Below are 14,584 nucleotides of genomic sequence, written 5' to 3'. Positions count from 1 at the left end.
TAAGTATTTAATTACAAATAAAATAAAATGTAAAATCTCTGACAGATTGTGATTTGAAAATTACTTTATTATACTTAGAATCAAGGAAGGTTTTTCAGTTTATGTGTACTATTTTTTTTAAGTCCTTTTTGACTAGTTAAGTAAATTAATTTAAAAACAACTGTCTGTAGATGCTATTTTTATGGAACCTTAGGTTGCTTTGAAGTGTATTCTTATCTTTATATTGTTGCTATCTAGACTAAACCACGTTTTGAGCTGCACTGTTCCAGTGATGTAATCCATATTCGTACCTGCTCCGATTCATGTGCTGCGCTAATGAATCTTATACAATATATTGCAAGTTATGGTGATTTACATCCACCCACTAAGACAGAGATTAAACGTGGAGTTAGCAAGCCAAAAATGAAGGTATAAAATGGCAAAATAATATCAACTTAACTTTACGTTTCCTGATAATATGTTCTAATTTTGATATCCCCACTTTATTTCCAAAGAATATGAGATTTCCTCCAAAGAAATTAACAGATTGCATCTAACTTAAAATATATTTGAGAGTAAAATAGTGCCGCCTTTTTCTGCTTTGGTCACTACTTAATATTTTAAAATATTTGTGCTGTTTACCTATTGTACTTCATTCTTATCTAAAGAAGGAAATTCCAGGACATATATGAGCTGTCCAAGTACTCTGATGTTCTAAATACCCTGAACCATAATGTTCTAACTTACTTTATGAATCATCTAGCTTGGAGTTCCAGCTCACTTGATTATTTATAAAGTTAAGGTGTTACTTCTTACAGTTTAAGAGCTGTGTATCAAGCCATTCTAGCAAAATCTTATTCAGCACAATATTGCAGTTGTCTTCAAGATGTAACAATGTATAGTTCCTCTCCTACAGGTAGAGACGTTTAGCCAACCATCTTCCCAAGGACCAGTCCTCGCTGAATCGGAGCAACAGATTTTACGGGATTTGATGAGTGATGCAATGGAGGAAATTGAGACTCAACAGACTGCTTCCACCATGAAGCCAGAGTCTAATGGTAAGAATCCTCTGGAGGCATAAGTATACATAAAGTACAACCTTTCTGAAAGGAAAGTGGGATTGAAAGTTCTGTGTATGTAGGAGATGCTGCAACAAGAACGGGAGCGTACCTTTAATGTCTGCAGTCTTCAAACTATCAAACAGCTGCTTGCTTTTAATAACAGTAATGCAAAAGTAATTTGAGATTCTAGTCAAATACATGTTACTGAGGTACTGAAAACAGCAATGAAGGAATCTGACTTCGTGGGACTGTCAAGACCCCAAATTCTCTAGGAGTATAAGTTCGTATGCGTGTAAGTTTATATGGCATGCAGCAGTGTGAAGGAATCAAAGACCTCCATTCTGTCTATGAAGGCAGTCCAGGAAGATGATACACTTCTGACTCACAGAAGGAACTTTTAGCTATGAGGAAATCTTTCAATTAGCAGACAGAACAAGATAAATGATTTTATCCCAGGATTATGGCTTCTGCGTTATGGCTAGAGTTAAATCCATCTTTAAATTGGCTATGGATTTTGTACTGCAAGTAAAGAATTTCACTATTTCCATAATGTCTGGTCCCCTTTTTGATGGTGGAAGGTGAGCAGTCAGTGTAGTACTGAAAGTTATTGATGCTCTGGTCTTACTACCCGAATGAGAAACCTGGACACAAATTTTTTTTTTCTGTATCTGTGGGTTTTTTAACAAATGGTTTTTCTAGATTTTGTCAATTCATGTCTACTAGCAATTAGTTATGATTACATTGTAATAACTTTCAACTGTACAGTAGATTAATTTTTGAAAATTGTATTTTATTTATAGTAGGAATTGATTCAAGATATAATAAGCAAATTCCCTTGATATAATTGAAGTAACATTTTAGTTAACTGTTACGTTCTTTTGTTCATATTTTCATATTTTGTAAAGATTTTTCCACTGAAACATGTTTCTTCTCCACCCTCCTTCAACTCCCAGGAGTTTTGGATGACAGATCTCAAACTCAGGAGCCATGTTGCTCAGATCTCTTCCTGTTTCCAGATGAAAGTGGAAATGTCTCACAAGAGCCAAGTCCCACTTACGCTTCATTCACTCATCACCTGATAAATGAGGCCATGGGAGATGTTCCTGCAGAAAGTGATGATTTCTGCATTCTTTTTGCACCCAAAGTTGCTGTTGCTGTAAGAAGCTTTGAGAATTACTAAAAAAAAATCTATATATAAACTGAATTAGAGAAAAGCCTATGTAAGATGTGGACTAATTAGCCTTCATAGCTTTTTGTGGTTGCTTAGTGATATTTTTATCAGTGGGCAGAGTAGCAGAAAAATAATCTTTCTGTTTGAAAGGACTTCATGCACTGTTACTGTTAGGAATGAATGCAAGTATTTTCAAATATATATGATTTTTCTATATCTCAGCAGTATGTACTTGTTCTCTGATCTGAACATTACATTAAACTATATTGGCAGTTTTCCTATGTTTTAGTCATGTTTTATCATTGCCGTTTTGACTTACAATAATGGCATAATTAGAAAAAAATGTTTTAAGCAAAATACAGTATTTATCAAAATAGCAGCTTTGCGCATCTTCTAATCTTTTATTCATTTCTCTCATAGTCTAAGCTTTCAATGCCAAACCTCAGAGAAAAGCTTGGAAAAGCTTGTGTGTCACTTTACACCACTGTCTGTCCACTGCATTAAATATTTAGGAAACTACTCAAACTCTCTGAAAACAGTTTGTGTTCATGTTTTTCATAGTATTTCTGGTTGTATTCCTCTTAATAGACAGAAGTAGTTCTGGATCCTTGATTAGAAGCTGTATTTGCCCAGTTATCTTTGAGCTTGTTTGTTTCCAAAAGTGCTAATACGGTAGCCTGGGTTCTTCCATGGTTTTTTGTTCGTTTTTCGACTCTTGTTTTGTTTACAGTTTGGATGAGAATTTTTTTTTTTAACTACTTCTCAGCTTCTAGTTTATTTTTATGTGCTTTTGTCTTTAAGTTACTTTATAAGAATGGTTCCTAAATGAAGCCTGTGTTGTATAAGCTTTAGAAGACAGTACAGAATAGTTTCTTTTTTTTAATAGGAAAGAATGAGATATCTCAATAAAGAAAGCAGATTTCACCTTCTCAATGCTATATACTTTTTTTTTTTTAAATTAGGAAAAAGAGGAAGAGCCAGTAATAAAAATAATGGTTGATGATGCAATTATCATAAAGGAAAATCATTTCAGCCAACCTATTAAAAAAACAGATACAAGCAAAGCTCCCCTTCATTTTCCTGTTCCTCTGGTACGCTATGTTGTAAAGGAAATCTCTCTTATTTGGCATCTTTATGGCGGAAGAGATTTTGGGACTGCACCACCATCATCTCCAGCTAAAAGTTTCATGTAAGTATTTGATGTGATTCTATAGATTAGAACATTTAAAACTACTTAATTTTCTTTTGATTTGAGGTTAATCTTGCTATTAAATCTCAAGTCTCGCTCGCTTGCTTCTTCGCTCCCTCCTCACAAGGAATCAATCATAGAACGGTTTAGGTTGCAAGGAACCTTAAAGAGCATCTAGAATCTTCTTATTCAGTTAAGCTCCACACACCAGAGTGTATGTTTCCTGTGTCTTAACCTGGACAAGATGGGTTTGGTTTTGGTGGTTTTTTGGAGATGGAGGGATGGGTTTGCTTTTAAGGATTATACTAGAAGTTAAATTTTCCTAAAGAGATTGGGGCTTAAGGAGCATAAGAGACTATCACTATGGTAGCTGGAGTCTGGTTTTCTGGATGTCATGTAAGTTAGAGTAATTAATATCACAGCCAAAATTAAGGGAATGTTTTATGAACGTTAATTTGGTGGGAAGCATACACCTAGCATTCTGCTTAAGTATGCATTGCTTGAACAATAAAAAGAAATTATTTGGTTAACAGTAACACAACTTCCGGGGTTTTTTTTGTTTGTTTTCTAGTATTTTTCTCTTGTAACCATTGAAATACTAATAAGTTATATCCAGTGAAACATACACACTTTTAGTATAGTGAGATAGCTTTAAGTTTAATCTGCAAAAGTGTATTTTTCTTTTTTATTTCCCCAGAAGCCCCCATAGTTCTCCTTCTCATACACCAACGAGGCATGGACGGAGTACAGCATGTGGGGGAAGAGGAAGAAACCCAGACTTCCTAATGGAAATACAGTTAAGCAAGGTGAATGACAGAAACAGCTTCATCCATGACTGTCTGTGTGTGAATATCTTTACATGTTATATCCGTTTGAGAACAGCTTTCCATTAAAATTCAGTAGGATTTCTTCCATTAGTATCTACATCTAAGCAATCACTTTGAAGGTGATGAATTTAGAATTTGTTTAACAAAAGATGTATTTGTTCTTCTAGCACAGTATTGTTTACTTGCTGAACAAACATGTTTCTAAAGATGAAGGATATTTATTATAGTAGTATTAAAGTTTTTGTTTATTATAACCACGTTTTACAACTGCTGTTCTGTTTTTCTGTCTTTAGTTCTACTCTGAATTGATACCCCTATTATGAAATTAAGTATTCTAGCAAAATAACAGGGATGTAGATCTGTTGAGACACTCAGTGTATCAGTTGATGATAACTGGATATTAAATAACATCCCCTTATATTACAATATCATTCCTCTATTTCCCCCTAACATATTTAGCACCCTTCAGGCATAAGTATGTTACTGTTTTTAAGCCTGTGCTTAGCTCTAACATAGAAACTAGATGCTTGATTCTGGTGCTGTGAAGAATATTGGCAAGGCGTTAACCAATTTCATGTTAAATGGATAGATAACAGAACCTTTTTAAAATAAGGTTTTCTCAACCATTCTGTAAACATGAAAGTTACTACATAAAAATAACTGCCTTTTATAGTCCACGTGCATTTCTAGAGCTTAAAATTAATCCCATTAGCACTTCAAATTTGCCAGAAATGTTTGATACTTGTTTTAGCCTTTTCTAGAAAACCCATGACACTGCAATAAAAAAGAGAAAAAAAGGAAGAGTTTAATATTCCACGTGGAAAACTTCATATGTAGAAGTATAGCAATCTCTCTTAATTTGCAGGTTGGTGAGTTGGTGTTATTACTGAGACATAAAATCTCCCTGCCCCCACCCCCAACTTGTACCCCTAACTTGGTACAAGGCTTAATAATAATGTTTAAACAAGAAATTAAGAAGAGTGTCAAAAACGTGAAGTTTCTGAGCAGTGTTTATGATAAACATCTATTTTTCTCTTCAACACTTACATGTGATAATGAACACTTTATCTTGAGTACAGGGCACTTAAATACAGTGTTTCTTAACATCTCAATATCTGGCCTGTAGAGGCCACTGTTCTGCTTGCTGTGTGTGCTCTGCTTCATGACATTGCAGGCAAAGATGCTGTGGGGGTTATCGAGACAGGGAATGATTTGTGTAGGTAACCACAGGTCTTTGACTGTAAATGAGAACTGCATCAAAAGATGAGGCAAAGAAGAGAATTCAGAATTCTTTAGAATTTAAGAAAGGTAATGGATTAGAATTTATACAGACTAAAATGAGTAAAGAAAAAGGAAACTGAGACTGGAAGAAGCTACTTGAGACGTCTCTTGATAGGGAAGAAACCTTACCTTCCTAAGCATAGAAGGTGCAGGATTCAAGAACTGCAAGATTGCCTGGTACAGGCTTCAACATGATGTAAGAAAAATATCAGGACTGAGAGAAAAAAGCAGAGCTGATACTAAAACGAAAAGCAAAACTTGTTCTTTTTCTTACAGTGACTCTTTGTTTTGGCTCGAATTTGCGTCCTAAAATATGAACATGTACACAACTAGGAACTGGAAGATTTCTACTGCTAGACGTGCAAAATTCAGAATACTTTTTAGATATCCTAATATTATTCCTGTAAATTTAAAATAGTAGACAGCTTTTCAAGTTCTTATGTGTCATGGGGTTTTTTTTTTGTTTGGTTTGGGTTTTTTTAAGTAATATTCTATTGTTAAAGGTTGTTTTTCACTGAAGCTGGTTATGCTGGTTTTCTTTTCTTTTTAAAAGGTGAAATTCCAGCATGAGGTATACCCTCCAGGTGGTGCAGAAGGTGAATCCAGTCTGTTGGAGCAGCCAGTGTCACGGCAGGGTTTTATTGTTCAAGACCTGGAGATTAGAGATCGCTTAGCTACATCACAGATGAATAAATTTCTCTATCTCTACTGCAGTAAGGAGATGCCCAGAAAAGCGCATTCAAACATGGTACAGTTATGGAATCTATCTATCACTGTGGAGATTGTATACATTTCTTAATCTTGCAGAAGAAGGACAATGAGGTCATGGAACATTGAAGTAATATAACTTGTTGATAGTTATTTGCTTGACTCCTTGTGGATATTAAAACTAATTAAAAAGTCAGTTTGAATATTAGTGTGTCAGGTATTAATGTTTTTGAGATTCTGTCAGTTTAAAAACAGTAGATGTGCAGGACTACTTCAGTAGCTTTCAGATTTTGGTTTTCAACAAACATACGCTTGTATGAGTATGATTAGACTTTTCACTACACGTGCAGAGTTGTAGTTTTATGATATGCTGTAGTCTTACTGCTTCTATAAAGGACTTATTAATTTGTGTTTTTTGGGTTATCTTATTTTAATTTTCTTTTTTATAACATCCATAATAAGTTATTTATTCAACACTAGCTTTATAATTGGTAAGTGGAATCAGATTAGTACAGAAGTTTTGCAGTAAATGTTTATCCTAGCTAGTGTTCTGAGATTTAATAATTGTGAATGTTACTACTTTTATTTATCTTGTTGCTTTTTCTCAGTTAACAGTTAAAGCATTACATGTCCGTCCAGAGTCTGGTAGATCCCCACAGGAATGCTGTTTACGTGTTTCACTAATGCCACTTCGCCTCAATATTGACCAGGTTGGTTATGCCAATGAAAAAAAATAAAATAAATTTTTACTTATTTAATGATACTGGGTTTTTTATTTTTTGTTTGTTTGTTTTATCGGATACTTGTAACCATCATATACGTTTTATGGGGTGGTTTTCTTGGTTTGATACCTTTTTTATTTATGATCAATCACACACATCTTTGGATCTCTGCCGCTGTGTTTATATCCATGTTAAAACTTGTCTTCTGCTCCAGCTATTACAGAGACTAGCCTTTTTTTTAATCTAAAAATAAGAATATCTATAGACCTGGCTGTTTACTCAATAATGCCAGTTTACCTCCTGAGAGTTCTGATGATCTGTAACGTTTTGAAATCGTGGCTTTTAAAAAGCATATACTTATTCTTGAATGATTTTGCTTTGTTTGTTCATGAAGTAGCTTTGGTGTTTTTAATTGCAAAAAGTTAATCATTAATCCAGAAGCTGTTCACAACATTTTAGTCAAGGGCAGTCGACACTTGAGGACTGCTTCTGTACTCTGAAGGCTTTGGTCTCGCTATCAACTGCAGTGGCCTGAAGAACAGAAATGGGAGAAATTCTTTTACTTTCTTTAGCAAGCCTTTGTGCAAAGTATTTTTCATATACTCAAGAAACAGTTGAGTTTTTTTTTCTACACCAGCAAGGAAGCTACATATGTTTGTACATTCAAATTTACAGTGCAGTTATTACTCTTTGTTGAGGCATTTCTTGCTTAATTTATCATCTGCAGAGAGATGTGGGTTTTTTCAAGAGCACAATTAGGAGTTACATATCTACCTTCTGTTTCCCTCAACACACATTAGAGACCAGGTTTTCATTTTACTGTTAGAAAAATTGAACTCTGTATAGTTTGTAATAATGTCATTTAGAAAAATAGCATGGAAATACTGCCATCTAGTGAGGAAATATGTTCACTCTTGATTACTTTTCTAAGTCTTTCATCTTTTGTACCATAAACAAAATTCACCTTTACAACTTTTGCAAAATTAACCACAGCTTTCTTGGAAGCGCAGGGCTGCATGCAGTCATGTTAGAAATTCTTATTACTACTACTTAAACTGTCTGCTTATCAGCTGGAAACAGAAAAAGGAAAAGAAAGTCCAGATGTCATTAATTATACCATGAACAAGGCACCAGTGTGATGCATCTGACTGACAAGACATTAACAGCAGAGATATTAATGAGTTTTAATGAAGCAGTGGCGAGACCTGATCTGGAATAATTTGTCTGACATTGGCAGTGTTAGAGATGAATATAAACTATACTTGAATACCCTTGTATTGGAAATCAGAGAAAAGTTTATAGCCATTAAAACACTTGGGTTCTGGAACAGTCTCCAAAATGAGAGTAGATGATGAAAACAACCCTGGAGTTTTAAGACAGAGCTAGATACACTATGAAATCATATTACATGTAGCAGGGGGCAATGACCAAGAGGGTCTTTCTGGTTTCTGTCCTAGATTTCTATGTGGCTTCTGCACTTGTTAAAGGATCAAAAAGAAGAAATGTGTTTTGATTCATATCCATATAGAAATAAAATGCTGGAATAGTAGATAATATTTTTTTAGAGAATTGGCTATTTTTTTTTTTTTAACCTGACTGTATTTTATTTTTGACATTAGGATGCCTTGTTTTTCCTGAAGGATTTTTTCACTAGCCTCTCTACAGAAGTAGAACTCTTAGTCACTCCAGATCCTGAAGGTATACTTTTCAAAAACCTAGTATGAAAGTGCTTCTTTTTTCTCCTTTAATATATGTACATGTCTATAAATTCACATGTGAATATCGTGTGTTTAAACAAACTGATGTTAGTGACCAAACCCCAACATTAGTAACTAATTTGTTAGAACACAGAAAATTTGGGTATTTTAGTTTTGCATTTTATAAATACCAACAAAGGTCTTCAGCACCTGGGATCTCCATTGTATAAAAAGTTTCACCAAAATTGGAGCATATTTAATAAGAACTTCTGAAAAAGTTGAGGACTGTATATATGATATTAGAAGTTATTATTAGATAAAACAAATACATTATTTAATACTCCTTGCATAAAAGAGTATGTCTGTCTAATAGCTTGAAGTTGTGTAACCCCTAGAGAAAGGAACAGAGTTCAAGATTATAAATAAGCAGTACAATGTATGTATACAGTTAAAGCAGTACTTCTAATCAACTACACCATCTGATGCAAAAACCAGTATATGTTGAAAAGCATATTTCCTCTAATAACTATATTTGTGAGTTTGTTAGCAGCTGTACTTTACCTATTTCTGTTGAGACGTCATACTGAAATGCATAGATAGTGGAAGTACTCTGCAATACTGCCGTTAAAACTAGATGGATTATTTATGCTGATGCATAAACCTCAACTTAAGCTTCTTGTAACAGTTTCTACTGATAACTAAGATACTATCTTACTAAGAGAATCTAAATATTGTCCTGCTAGTAATTCCTATGAATAAGCACTAGAGCTTACTAAGGACACAGTATAAACACAATCTTTTTTGTAATCACTGTGAAAAATATGAGTCGGTTTACTGTGTATAACTTCTTATCTTAGTTAAAAAGTCTCCTGGTGCTGAAGTTACGTGTAGTTTGCCCAGGCATGTCAGCAGCCTTAAGGACCCAAGTCCAGTCATTTCCTTCTCATCATATAAGCAAGCAAATGAAAATGGTAGCATTGATTCTATGGATGTGGTTAATGGAGACGATCATCATTTCTCACAAGAAGTGACGTCATACAGTGATCAGCCAGTATTTTTCAGGTGAACTTTCATTACAAGATTTGCTGTTCTGCTGAATGTTTTCAGATAGTGTAATGATAAAGTATTCAGGCCTTATGACAAGGTGCATTTTTTTGTTTGTTTATTGACTGATTGTGGAAAACAAATATATTTGTTTCTATCACTGGAAGGTAACGATTTTTTAACTCTGGCGCACTACTGTGCACAAGAAAATAAAATTAATTAAAGCTCTGCCATGTGCAGAACCAGTAATGAGATGTTTTACAAATAAATAAAAAGAGCAGTCTTTGTACTCTTAGATCTAACTTACATTGTTAGACATAATATAACCAGAGATGAGAGTATATAAAGGAAAAGGATGTCATGGGAGAGGTACGAGATTAATGTATCACAAGAGAAACTCTAATGAAGTCCTGACTGGGAAGTGATTATAAAAATTTCAGCTTGTTACGCAGAAATTTTGTCCTTGTGTATTCAGATCATAAGTGCCTCTAACAACAGATGTGTACTTTAGTAGGCAGTGCAGAGCCAAATTATGAGAGAATGTCTATGGTTCTATTTCATCACATACATCACTAACAGAAATTTTTTAGTAAGTTCCAGCTGCAGGGCTAAGTTTTGCCCACAGAACCATCATTAGCCATACTCTTTTTTTGTAACTGAAATTCATGCTGTGAAGATTGAGGGAAGGTGTTCACCTGCAGGATTAGTAGCACTTTTGCAGGACTGTTAAATTTATTATAAATGCTAACCTTGACTAGAATATTAATAAATCAAGAAAAGGTGAATTTGCCATTGTATTTTGTACACTTACTGTGAAGTACTAACATGGTACCTAGAGGATTTATAGTTTACAGAAAAGGGTATGGCATCCTATTCCAGGAGGATGGGAAACCATGGGTTTCTTTTTGGAAGGATATTTTTATTTCCTTTTCATGTTTCTCACTGTAAAATTTCCTTTGTATATCCCAGAGAATTTCGTTTTACATCAGAAGTTCCAATACGGCTTGACTACCATGGCAAACATGTATCAATGGATCAGGTTTGTGTATAATGCTGATGCTGTAGAACAAAATATTGATGTTGCTTGTTTCTGTTTTTTGCCCCCCATGAGCTGGGGTATATTTCTGTGCTCCCTACCCACTATTGATGTGATCTTGAGAAATATAGAACTTTTTTTTTTTTGTCTGAGTTTCAATAAAGCTTAACCTTGTTCCACTCTTAATTTGAAAACTAGGGGGTGGATCCTCCAGGTACGATTAACTCAGACTTGAAAGTCACATTTATCAACTCAGTGACTGGCTGGAAATCTTTCTACACAGCTGTGGTGTCCCTCAAAGGATGTTACAACTATCTGATATCAGAATTGTGCATTTTATTTTCTTTCTCATTAATGCCAGAATAAAGTATTCTCTTCCCCCCATCCGCCCTTGTTTCCTTCCCTTGCAGTCTAGTAATGTATGGGCTTCAGTGGCAATGGCAGAATCTAATACAGATTAAAAAAATGCTCATAGTTCTTTTTAAAATATGTATTGGTTATCATACTGAGTTTACAGAGCAGACCTCAAAAAATCCTGTTTTCCCAACCAGATTTGTACTCTGTCATGGCAAATCATTAAGAAAATATGGACAAGTAAAAGCAGTAACTTCTTGAATTTGCACTGCTGCCAAAGAAATCAAAGCATGAAATAGCAGCTGTAGAATGCCTGGAACACACTAATGCCAGACCTTTGTTTACATAATTTGTTACATCTTAATATTTCTGAAGAAGCCCTCTTGTATCCAGACGTTTTTCTTAGAGTAGCCGATTAAGCCAGAGTCCATCTTTTGCAAGTTTTCATGTAACATAGCGCTGTAACGAGTATCATTTGGGAGACTGGGGGAGAATCAGTTTAGGCAGAAATACCTGCAATAAGAGTTGAGATGATGAAATTATTTCTCACCTACAGATTGTACAGGAGGAATAAGCTCATGTGATAACAAAATATTTCACTTACAGGGAACACTAGCTGGGATTCTTATTGGGCTTGCTCAGTTAAACTGCTCAGAACTAAAGCTGAAGAGACTTTGTTACAGACATGGGTAAGTTTATCGAATTGTAGATTAACATTGGTATTGCAAATTGAACAAGTTTATGGTGAATAACTGAATGTAGCAAGCAAAAAGCAAATTCTCTGATAAGATGCACTTCTAAAATCCAGGACACTTTTTGACCTCACAAATATTTGTTGATTCTAGTTTTTGTCAAATATATAGCGTTCAAGAAGAACATCTGTTTTTCAGGACAGTATTTAATATATGTGCTAGTCTTGGTGCTAAACTCTTTTAATTTTAGTTGTATATTTACTTCCTGTTGAACTGGATGTGATTATGCAGTCTTGAACTTCTGTTTTATGAAGCACATAGACATGAAACACTTGGGTTAGCCAACAGCAACAAAAGATGGCACTTGAAAACAGCTTTCCTTTTGTTTAAATGACATCTTTGTTTACTTCAATGAATAATGCATTTGTCTTATTAGGAATGGTATGTTCTTAAAAAAATAATAATTTTATTTACTTCAGTTTATTAGGTGTGGATAAATTGTTCTCCTATGCCATCAGTGAATGGCTTAATGATATAAAGAAAAACCAGCTACCAGGAATTTTGGGAGGAGTAGGGCCTATGCATTCGCTAGTGCAGTTAGGTAAGTTAATTCTTATTTCTATTCAGGCACACATGGCAGTTGTTTTAAACGAATAAATAAACCAAATCAACGCGACACCCCCCCCCCCCCCCCCCCCCCCAAATACTTGTTTTCACTTCCTCTTAAGGCATTCTGCTTATCTAAGAGAACTTTCTAACTATGGTGTTCTGTCTTCATTTTCAGTCCAAGGTCTGAAAGACTTGGTGTGGTTACCAATAGAGCAGTACCGAAAGGATGGCCGTATTGTAAGAGGCTTTCAAAGAGGAGCAGCTTCTTTTGGTACTTCTACTGCAATGGCAGCACTGGAGCTAACAAACAGAATGGTTCGGACTATACAGGTATAGTGTATTACTTCTGGAGTTAGACATAAAATGAGAAGTGTTGCTACTAAGTGCTCTATATTAAGTTAATGTCTTAACGCTATATATTTAAGGTTGGGAGCATGTCTTTAAAAAAAAAAAGAAAAAGTAGCTGTATAAATAGGAAAGCAGAAACTGGTCAAAGCTTGCAGCAGTCTGAGGTGGCATCAAATGCAATAGTTAGAAAATTGTGTTAAAATATTGCTGAACACCTAAGCTGTTACATGTTTCTTAATGTCTTTAATGTATTACAATGGACAGTTTAATACTAAAATACTCAGCTGCACTAAAAAAATCACTGAGTTCTTCACATATGTGTATTTTCCAGTAATAGACTCTTAAACTTTTTTAAAATGTCAGCTTATCTGTGTGTTTATTTAAAAACAAACAAACAAACAAAAAACAACCCAACCACAAAACCAACCAAACAAAAAAAATGCCTAAAACCCAATGCTAATTGTGTGGATGTACACAAAGTCTTATAAAGCTTTCTGGATTTAACCGTAAAGTAATCTTGGATTAAAATATTAATAAATTTATGTTCCTTAATGTAAAATACATAATGAAAATACGCTTTTACAACCTAACTTTGCAAAAATTGTAGATGTGCCTAAGCTTTGAACGTATACAGTAAAAGCAAAAAAACCAAACCCCAAACAAACAGTGGTGTTATTCACATGAGTGGAATTAATGTGTATGTTTGTGTGTTTGTAAGAAAAACATACTGTTAATCAAATGTTTCAGTTTTATCTTGAGCATTTTGTGCAGACTAGAGCATACCTTTGAAGGAGTGGAAATTAGGGGGGAAAAAACTCTACCAAAACCTACAACATTCGTTATTTCATTATGGAACTTAATGTGTAGTTACAGCTGCACCCATTCCAGAAGTCCTCGTACAAAACCTTAATCTGATGTAAATGAATATTATTTGTGTAATTAAAATTCTTTTATTTCCATTATGTCACCCTGTTAGTAGTTTAAATTTGTGATTGGATGCTATAAGACTTCTTACATATTTTGCATTCGCTCCTGATGTTCAGGCAGCTGCAGAAACTGCATATGACATGGTATCACCAGGGCCTACTTTTATTGAAGCAAAAAAGGTCAAACGATTCCCTCGCCATCGTTTGGCTCATCAGCCAGTAGACCTACGGGAAGGTGTAGCCAAAGCATACAGTGTAGTAAAAGAGGTGAGTGCAAAAGTAATTGTCCTTAATCAAACTTAAGAATTATTTCCTAAGACAGCAAATAAAATCATAGAATCATTAAGGTTGGAAAAGACCTCCAAGATCATCGAGTCCAACCGTCGACCCAACACCACCATGCCCACTAAACCATGTCCCTAAGTGCCTCATCTACATTTCTTGTAAATACTTCCAGGGATGGTGCCTCAACCACTTCCCTGGGCAGCCTGTTCCAATGCTTCACCACTCTTTCAGTAAAGAAATTTTTGCTCATGTCTAATCTAAACCTCCCCTGGCGCAACTTGAGGCCATTTCCTCTCGTCCTATCGCTTGTTACTTGGGAGAAGAGACCAACACCCACCTCGCTACAGCCTCCTTTCAGGTAGTTGTAGAGAGCGATGAGGTCTCCCCTCAGCCTCCTTTTCTCCAGGCTAAACAACCCCAGTTCCCTCAGCCGCTCCTCAGAAGACTTGTTCTCCAGACCCCTCACCAGCCTCGTTGCCCTTCTCTGGACATGCTCCAGCACCTCGATGTCCTTCTTGTAGTGAGGGGCCCAAAACTGAACACAGTATTCGAGGTGCGGCCGCACCAGTGCTGAGTACAGGGGCACTATCACTTCCCTGCTCCTGCTGGCCACACTATTTCTGATACAGGCCAGGATGCCGTTGGCCTTCTTAGC

At 35.3% G+C, this 14,584-nt stretch overlaps 1 protein-coding gene across 1 annotated transcript in view; it reads left to right on the top strand.

Moving 5' to 3' along the window:
* The window catches only part of ATG2B (autophagy related 2B), a 49,042-nt gene that overhangs the window by 30,518 nt on the left and 3,940 nt on the right, over positions 1–14,584 (top strand). Inside the window, exons 28-41 of the mRNA XM_009322552.1 lie at positions 238–408; positions 896–1,037; positions 1,994–2,196; positions 3,174–3,400; positions 4,098–4,206; positions 6,062–6,256; positions 6,825–6,926; positions 8,558–8,636; positions 9,493–9,697; positions 10,649–10,718; positions 11,676–11,758; positions 12,241–12,362; positions 12,546–12,700; positions 13,762–13,911. Of these exons, the coding sequence (XP_009320827.1) occupies positions 238–408; positions 896–1,037; positions 1,994–2,196; positions 3,174–3,400; positions 4,098–4,206; positions 6,062–6,256; positions 6,825–6,926; positions 8,558–8,636; positions 9,493–9,697; positions 10,649–10,718; positions 11,676–11,758; positions 12,241–12,362; positions 12,546–12,700; positions 13,762–13,911 (2,013 nt within the window). The remainder of the gene's footprint in view (positions 1–237; positions 409–895; positions 1,038–1,993; positions 2,197–3,173; positions 3,401–4,097; positions 4,207–6,061; positions 6,257–6,824; positions 6,927–8,557; positions 8,637–9,492; positions 9,698–10,648; positions 10,719–11,675; positions 11,759–12,240; positions 12,363–12,545; positions 12,701–13,761; positions 13,912–14,584) is intronic.

This window comes from Pygoscelis adeliae, unplaced genomic scaffold, assembly GCF_000699105.1.
Source record: "Pygoscelis adeliae isolate BGI_AS28 unplaced genomic scaffold, ASM69910v1 Scaffold374, whole genome shotgun sequence".
Taxonomy (NCBI): Eukaryota; Metazoa; Chordata; class Aves; order Sphenisciformes; family Spheniscidae; genus Pygoscelis; species Pygoscelis adeliae.
Note: the sequence above shows the minus strand (reverse complement) of the source record. Positions and strands in the feature narration are given on the sequence as shown.